The sequence below is a fragment of the Sinocyclocheilus anshuiensis genome, unplaced genomic scaffold (assembly GCF_001515605.1).
Source record: "Sinocyclocheilus anshuiensis isolate Anshui unplaced genomic scaffold, SAMN03320099.WGS_v1.1 scaffold103, whole genome shotgun sequence".
Classification (NCBI taxonomy): Eukaryota; Metazoa; Chordata; class Actinopteri; order Cypriniformes; family Cyprinidae; genus Sinocyclocheilus; species Sinocyclocheilus anshuiensis.
In genome coordinates this window covers 33,529-42,646 of record NW_015548201.1, presented here as the reverse complement: position 1 = coordinate 42,646, position 9,118 = coordinate 33,529, and the positions used below count along the sequence as shown (strand labels likewise).

At 37.7% G+C, this 9,118-nt stretch overlaps 1 protein-coding gene across 2 annotated transcripts in view; it reads left to right on the top strand.

Moving 5' to 3' along the window:
* The window catches only part of LOC107653311 (NEDD4-binding protein 3 homolog), a 17,724-nt gene that overhangs the window by 5,115 nt on the left and 3,491 nt on the right, over positions 1 to 9,118 (top strand). Inside the window, exons 2-3 of one of the 2 annotated variants that reach the window (XM_016439988.1) lie at positions 6,937 to 7,380; positions 8,671 to 9,114. In XM_016439988.1, coding sequence (XP_016295474.1) covers positions 6,970 to 7,380; positions 8,671 to 9,114 — 855 coding nt within the window. In that variant the 5' untranslated portion in view covers positions 6,937 to 6,969. Of the gene's footprint in view, positions 1 to 6,936; positions 7,381 to 8,670 lie in introns of both variants that reach the window. The other variant, XM_016439987.1, reaches the window with a different exon arrangement.

Below are 9,118 nucleotides of genomic sequence, written 5' to 3'. Positions count from 1 at the left end.
GTTCCTTTTAAGAAAAAAAAAAAAAAAAAAAGGATGGCAGACAAGCCAAGTGAAGTTTTGATTATAAGCAAACTATGGACACTGATATTAAAATTCTGGCCAATACAGAATATTACTTTTATAATTATTTTTATGTTTTGTTGGATGGAGAACCAATGGTTGATGTTAAGTGATTTGTTTAAATTAAAAAAAACTAAACACTAACATTTCAAATCAATCATTTGAAATTATACAAGTGAATTTAGGTAACACAACATTGTACAGTATGTAAAATATCATATTCACTTTGAGAGTGGCTAATAATTACATATAGCAGTGGTAGCATTCATATAGCAGTGGTAGAAAGCCTAAAAAGTGAGCATTAGATGAAAAAAAGTTAATTTAAATATTAAAGGGGTCCTATTATGCTTTTTTCACTTTTTGAATTTTAGTGAGTGTGTAGTGTGTATGTTTGGGCATAAAAAAGATCTTCCAACTTACAAATCTCAAAGTCCACTCTAACCTCTTAAGACCCTGCGGCCTCACATGAGGACATTATATTTTTGTGAATTTCTGTATTTTGACTGTACATGCCACAGTTTTAAGTCTGGATGTCCGTTTTTAAAAAATCCCTTTTCAAGAACTACAATGAACGGCTCGTTTGGACTACAGCAATGTTTTGTATTGTGATGTCACAAATCGGCCCATTAGAATATCATTAAAAACACAAAATAATGTTCTTTTTAGCAACATCATATGACCCCTTTAAGCGGTTGTTGACATCGTATCTTAAACGTGATTTAGCCCAATATCCGTGTGTGCAAAGATTCTGCGCGATCCTCTTGTTCAATATTCTCGGGGTCTGAATTCGGCTCAGATTGATATGGCAATATTGACTCCATCCTTAACTATACCGGAGCAGACGGAACTTGCTGCTTTGGCAAGGGGCGGGGCAGTACTGAAACACCGTCTAAGCTGTTTGCCAATCACAACGCACTGGGACAGCTAACCAATCACAACACATTTCATTTTTCGGAAGGCGGGCCTTCATCAAACTAATTGAGCCATTTGTGCCAGGCTGGGGAGAAAGGTATTTTAATAATGTAAATTATGTGAAAAATAATGAGTTTTCGAAACACCAAGCATGACAGCATGTTCTAGTTACAGCCCCAAAACAAAATCAAGACTTTGAAAAAGAGCATAATAGGACCCCTTTAAATATAAATTTTATCCATTTTTTTCCCTATGAGTTGCTGTATATGAAGCACTTTCCGGTTGGGAGGGTAGTTAGTAGGCAGTGAGGCAGCTTACTAGGCTTTGGAACAGAGTTTGTGTAATGTTTGTGCCCTCAGGGCAAGCTGGTCATGTTCATTAATTCAATGATATGCAGAAGGGTTCATGTCTAGGTGTGTCCATGGCCTCTAGCTAAATGATAGTAATCACGACATGGCGCCTATGATGTAACAGAAATCAATGACCAGAAAGCTATGAGTGAATAAATAGCCCTGTGTGTTGTTTTTTGACTGACGATACATAAAGGACAGCTGACTGGAAATGCCTTGTGAATTGAAATGTGTCATTTCCTGTGACAGTTCCAGCAGATCAGCCCTTAAATTCAACAGTTAATGGGACACCAAATTCATTTTTAAGTGTAAACTCATTGTTCAGAATGGAATACTAGTATACTACTTACTGCATAGTATACACTATATTGTTTTTTTAAATATTCATATTGATGTTAAAAATAATACTAGGCTAATATTAGGATTATAATCAATATATTAGTGCTGGGCGGTATGACCAAAAATTTATATCACGTTATTTTTCAAAATTATACCGGTTGACGGTATTTTTTTTTCCATGCATGACCGGGTGTTAACCATATTTTCTACTGATTGAGAGAGGAAATACTGCAGTATATTGACTTAGAATGCCCTATTTTACTGTCATGATAAGTGAATATTGTCAAAAAATACCACACTACATAGTGACTAAACACGACCCCTTTTAATACATGTTAACCAGGAGTCACTCTCATTTATAATCGCGGCATTGTCTGATAAAATCAACATGCATCTACACTAAAGACTATGCGGTTGTTTTGGCTATATTACTTTTTCTCATGCAGCGCACTGCCTGCGTCTGAGTAACTAAAAAAACACAACAAACAAAAAAGTGCATGTAATATTAACAGACGAACTACGCTCATATTTATAATTCCAAACAATCAGTAAGCGACAGGTGCTAGGAAACGCTGTTTTGTACTCATTTATTGACGAGTCGGCTGCGGTGCGCTGCTTCTCTGCCGCTCACTGCACAGAACAGACGCTAAAAGGGTCTGAAAGTTGCTAAATCTAGTGCTAAAGTCATGCTCGTGTGTATGTGTGAGACGCGGGAGCTGATGGCTGGGGGCAGTGGATATTTGTGGCGGTCAATGTGGATATTGTGGATGAGTTCTTCTGTGTCATCACGTTCTATTAGTTCTACAGCTTCAGTTTCGGAACTTTCACGCTTAGTAACACATACAGCATATGCTTAGTTCCCTCACCACAGTGCAACAGTGAAAAGCCTTTCAAAAGAGAAACCCCTTTCAAACAGTGTCGCGTTCCGAACGTTAAGCGACATTTTAAAAATTCATATCATAACAAAAATAAACACTGGTATACGGTATGAACCGGTATACTGCCCAGCAGTACAATATATCACTTTTTTTATAATATTTTGAGCAAACTGAACTGTGGGATACATTACACACAGCACTCCGTACAGCAGTGTTCTGGCAAATGTAGTCACCCAAGTAATGGATGCAGAAAATCCGTGCTGCATATTGTAGAAATAGTAAGTATTATTCTAGTATGCTATTCCAAACATCACCTGCTTGTCTGTGCTGGAACAAGGTTGTGCTGGTCTGTGCACAAAAATGTGCAACAAAGCAAGAATAAGGCAGTATGAATGTTAAGAGCCAAAGAAGGAAGTAAACTTCTGATATTTTTAGAGATACATCAAGTTAGACAGGGAACTGTCTTGATGAGAGAGACTGCAAGTCTTAACTTGATTCTTGAAGTATGTTTGGAATTTGAAGGAGACATACTTTAGCTTTAAATGCCTTACTTGTGCACTTCTGAATAAAAGCTATTTAGCCAATGTATATGTTTTTAGGCTGAGGCATTATACTCCATTGTAAATATCTGCGTCAAATAATAGAAGAAAGTATATTGGTTCAAAAGCAGTTACATTAGTCAAAGTTGCAGAATTTACTTTATCATTATTAGGGCTGACCTCTACTAAAGATTTTTCTAGTGAACTAGTAGTCGTTCAGTTTTAGCAATTAGTCGACTAATCGCACGTTTATATCAATAAACCATATAATTCATAATAATGAGCCTTTAATTGCCTATAGCCTATCAGCGCTCAAGAGCATGCATAAAACTTGCCACAGCACACTGGCTGAAGTAATGATTATGAATGCATCAGGGAAAAAAACAGCAAGAAGACTGCCTTAACATTATAATAATTCATTAATAAACTAGTGTTTTCTGTGCTTTTCGGCTGCAGTGATGAAGTCGACAACACTGATTCGTCATCTCCACAGTGGACGTGTACGTTTCATACAGATTACATAATCGGAAAAAAAAAATTTTCCATTGAATTGGTTCATGTAAAAGGAGACATTTCGCTTTCTATAGATATATTTTTCATCTCTGTGAGGCAAGCACAGAGTTTCGGTTCATTTTTTTGAGTCCACACAAATAAAAGTAAACCTTTTACAAATTTGAAAGATGTATTACTCTGTATGAGCAAGTTAAATGCAAATGATCGCACCGGTGCCTCCAAGTTAGCTGTCATGCAGTGAGCGCTCTACTATTCCACTTCCACACTCCGCACAAACACTTGAATAGCACACATTTTTCTAGGTTAACGTTAAAGCGATCAGCCATGTAATGTTGCTACTACTTACATGTTTCAGATGCTAAGCCACATTTGAGGTCGATGAACGAAACGAACGTTTGGATGTCCAATGTACTGTAATTACCACATAGATCAGCTGTTAATAATCTGTCCGTCGCAGTCTACTAACTTCGCCACCTCCTATGGAATTCGTTTTTTCTGCGACTAAGCGACTAATAACATTTTGATCGACTAAGCCTCTTCTTGTTGACTAACGGTTAGTCGACTGTTAGGGGGCAGCCCTAATCATTATTAATATTACATTGAGAAGCTCTGACTTCCTCTCACTGGGAAATGTTTTAACTTTAATCCAAACTCCCAGGTAAATTTGACTCCTCACAGAAAACACCAGATTTCGACTCATGGATGTCTTTTGTTACATTCACAATCATTAAATTATGTAAATAAAGACATTTAAAACAGCATCAGAAGGAGGAAATAAAAAGTTTCAGGTGCTCTTCAAACTGCCACTGTGAGGTAGACAGGCGTCTAATTAAAGCTTTTCCATGGGGGGAATGTAAATGAGAATGTGTGGAAGGGCCACTGGCTGTGAAGGGCCCAACTAGGCAGTAAATCAAGCCTGGTCTCTTAACTCACTACGGCTGTTCAATGTCTGAAGCGATTAAGGAAAAAGACTGGATGCAACATTTTTCCTGTCCTTCAAGATTTGTGGCCACTTTTAAAAGGTTTTTTTTTTTTTACCTTTGCTAACCCTTACCCCGATTCCTCAGCTCACTTCATAAAAACTCAAGCTTTTTGTAACAGACCACAGACATTCCTCACACAGTTTCTAGGGCTGTCAACAAATTAAAAATGTAATTTAATTAATTACATTATACATATATAGATTGACTAACCAAAAAAAAAAAATCACAAATAATCAGATGTATAAATAATAGATGAGAAAACACCCAAATTAATGAATGGATACTAGGACAGCCGAGTAAATTGTTGCATTTACGAAATATAAATGTTTATATTTATATAAACATTCCTTTAAAATGTGTATCTTTAATATTCTGTCTAATCAAGCTAGACATCATTTTCCTGTTTTTTCTGTCAACATCACTTTGGTTCATCTGACTTTTAAGAGGAAGTATTATCTGAACATAATCGTGGCGGCCACAGAGTCCTATACACTTAAGCATAAGGGATATAAGCATAACAGTCAGTGTTTACTCATGTTGTGACACAAAGCACCATCATGCATATCAACCCTGAAATGACCTCCTGTCAATCATAAATTAAAGTGGCACTCCAAGTCATGGCATATTTATAATCGAGGCTTGCGCAGATGCAGGTCTTGTGCAGTAAGTGTTGTAGTTAGCCGAGTGCTGTGATGGCAGAAAACTGAGGAGAGCTCAGCCACATCTCATGCATAAAATCATGAGGTGCCGTTTTGATCTTTCTGTGGGTAAAAGCCTGAACTTAAGTGCCACACTTTTTTACCTCTTCTCTAACTATTTGCATAATCAATCCAGTAGCAAAAGGCTGGATTTGGTAAATGATCATTTTGTTGATATACGGAAGAGCCTGGAGGGGATGCTGTGCTTAACTGCACGTTTGTAAGCATAATGTGCTGACATCTGGTGAAGCTGTTAATACATTGCAAAAACAAATGTGAAATTCTTTTTCAAGAATTTTATAAGGAAAAACAACACCATTTGTTTTCAGAGAATATATCTTGAAATACAGTATATTATCTTATATCTATCTTATATGTCTTTTTTTTCTTTCTCCATTTGCAAATAGTTTTTTTTCTTGTTTTAAGCACAAATATTATGTATAAACAAAATTAAGTGAGGTATAACAAAATTAGTTGAGGTTTTAACAAGCTGTATTTTATCTCAGGTCACAGTAAGTAAATTGTTTTGCTTTGGGTGAGATGCCAGAGGTGAAGATGCACTAGGATAAAGGAAACACTCAGAGACGCTCTCAGTGTGACCCAGAGGTGTTGAGTAGTGATCTGGTGAAGTGCTAGAATATTTTAGGCCTTTAAGCAGATCCATTTCTCTGCATCAACTTCACTGCAGGTCAGAATTAGGCCTAAGTGTTGTTTAAACAAGGTCATTGTATTATTTATGACTTTTTCAGAGGGCACTGGCTCTTTTTCAATCTGGTTATTCTTTAGTTACAGAAATGAGTCCTACATGTATATAAGACCGAGAGTATATATTCACACTGGATGTGCCTGTAGATCAGTATATACACAGGCAGAAACACTTGAATGCATTTGTCTTTACGGGTGTTTGAGGCCAGTAGCCTACATTTATAGCAATGAGAGAGAAGGTTGTGGAGGTGAAATCAATACAGGCTCTTAATGAGGTGCTCTGGAAAGAGAAAACTGATTGACAGAGTTAGAGAGAAACAAAGAAAAAGAAAGAGTGAGGCACTACTAAACAGATATACTGAAACCCCGACCGTTCAGAAGCAGGGCAGCACTGAGTGTATAAGTAGATCAACTTCACTTTGAAGGAGAGGAAATGTTCACAACACAAATGAGTGATTACCAGAGGACATTGATTAATGCAGCAGTATTGCAGTGTAAATTAAAAGTGGTTTTTTTTGCGTTCCAAAGGCAGCTGCCCTCATTTTCAGGGTATTTGGCTCATGAGACGATTCCCAGCTTGTATCATTTCAGTTATATAACAGGCTTGTGAACTTCTGTGTGTACAGTAGTTCTCATTTCTAAAAGGAAAGCAAAAGCTTTTGACCTATTTTAATGTCGTGGTCTTACATGAAATGGTTTTTATTAGACTACATATATGAACATGTGCTTATGAGTAGCTGACATTTGAAGCAGTGACAGCAGTGTCCAGCAATATGACATCATCAAATTAAGAAACTATGCAATTATTGTTTCATTTTAAAATGTCTTATTTCTTGATGGGGAAACATAAAGATGCTTCTTGAAATGTCAGAATATTCTGCAGATTCAAGGATTCAGGTTTCTTATTTGATCTTCTGAAGGGGTTTTCATTGTTTTTAATTTCTCTTCTTTCAATTTAGAGATCCCAGTGGAGCCATTTGATCCTGTAACTAATGGCAACAGTCCAGGCCCTGTCCTTGAACCAGGACCCCAGCAAAAGCATCTGTGCCGGTTATCCAGCGTCCACTTTGGCATCAGGCCGCTGCATCATGGGAAGTGTAGGCAGCCTAATCGAGAAACCAGACGTGTCACCAACCAAGAGCAACAGAGCAGTTCCACAAGTGACAGGACGGCAGAACCACGGCCTGCTCAAGAAGGGTTTCAACCAGAGAGAGCTGCTTAACTATCTGAACATAACCAAGAAGGAAGCAAAGGGCAGCAAACACATCATCTCTGGGACGTCCTCTATCAAGAGAGAGCACAGGAGAGCAGAGGACGACGTCTGCACTAAGGTCTACCACAGGGACGGAAAGGAGGTTGATTTGGGAAAGAACTCACTTCCCATAGGTGGCAAGTTTGACAAGGTACACAACTGTCGTAGAGTTATGCTTCATCCATGCCATGTCAGAATTACAGTAATTGCGATTTTCCATGTTTGTCAAGCTCAAAATTACTGGTTTGAACCTCTGGCCAATGGCAGACGCAGAGTGTTTGGGAAACCTGGCTTAAAATAGTTATTAGTTTTGCTACTGTGTTTAAAGACTCTAGTGGTGCAGAAATTACATACTTCAGCTTTATAAGTTTTATAGGAGCAGATGGAAGTGAATTGACACGTACATATATTTAAAGTTGAAGACCACTACCAAATACTATTTTTATTGTATATCTTTTATTCTTTTTTATATTACAGAATACTTATAAACGCAAATCAACATCAATTTCTTCTAATTTTATGTAAACCCAGCAAATAAAAATCTGAAATTAATGTAGTATTTTGCTGTCATCAACACCATATAGATAGATAAGTTTTTTTAGTTTTTTAAACAATACATTTAATAAAGATAATATAAAATTAGTAAAATAAAATTGTATTTAGTAGTAGTATTTTATTTTTATTTTTTTTATTATGAATTTAAGCATTTTTTAGTAAAAAATAAATAAATAAAAACTGCTCGACTGCGACAACAGAGTTGTCATTTAAAAAAAAAAATAGTAATATGGTAATTCGGACATGACCTGGAAGCAGCTTTTTATTAATTTCAAAATTAATATCATTTCATTAAGGAATGTAAGAAAAATAAACACTGTTCAGTAGTTGTTTACCACTTTGTAGGAAAGTAAGGATGAATTTATCATAGTTACTGGCTTTTTTGCCCATCAGCATTTACTTTCACTAAGTATTCAACAAATCTCGGAAGGAGCAGGTGTTAAAAACACACTTTACAACGACTGGATTAAAACAAGATGAATAGGTTCCTCATTGTGGTTTCAAAGCCTGTCGATGAAATGCAGAAATCGTGACAATGTTTCCAGTCGGACTCCATAAAGGCAATATTTCTTCTTGAGGCAAGTGTAATTTATTGATAGGTGGGCTCCCCAGTCTCAAATGGAAATAAATCATATAAACTGTTCAGGCCAGCAGCATGTAGACTAACTGACTAGCTTCTGCTGGCTAAATTTATCTCTGTAATCAAATATGGTCCCCCTCAGGTGATGTTATTGAGCAGGAAATTCAGCGAGGCTGAAGAAATATGGAAGTAAAAGTGGTCTACATTAAATTACTTAATTGTTGTTTGGCATGGCTCCAGTATTTAAGTGTAGATCTATTCTCCTGATTTACATGCTGCAATTGACTTATCCTTTTCATTTCACAGCCACGTTTTAGGCCTTCAGCCTTTAAACCGGTCACCCCGAAAAACTTCAGTTCAATGCAGAACCTCTACCCCTCCAAGTCGGAGGAGTCAGAGAGTGGCTTAGTTAACGGCATGCATCCGTCCTATGCCAAAGCAGCGGCCAAATCGCTGTCCACCTCTTCCTCGTCCTCCTCCTCCTCCCCTTCACGGCCAGGCACAAGTGTCAGCAAAGGCGTGCTAGCAGCAGCCCAGGGCCTCAGCCAGGAAGAGGAGAACACGTCTGACTCGGGGCACAATTCCATGAACAGCCTGCCGCCTTATCGGCCACCGTTCCGTCCTCACTTGGGACAAATCAGTGCCTCTATGGGTCACATCAACCACATTGGCTCACTAGATCGCACCTCGTTAGGCTCCAAGGGGGCCGCTTCCACAGTCACAGACATGTCCTGTCAGAGTATGGCTACGCTGA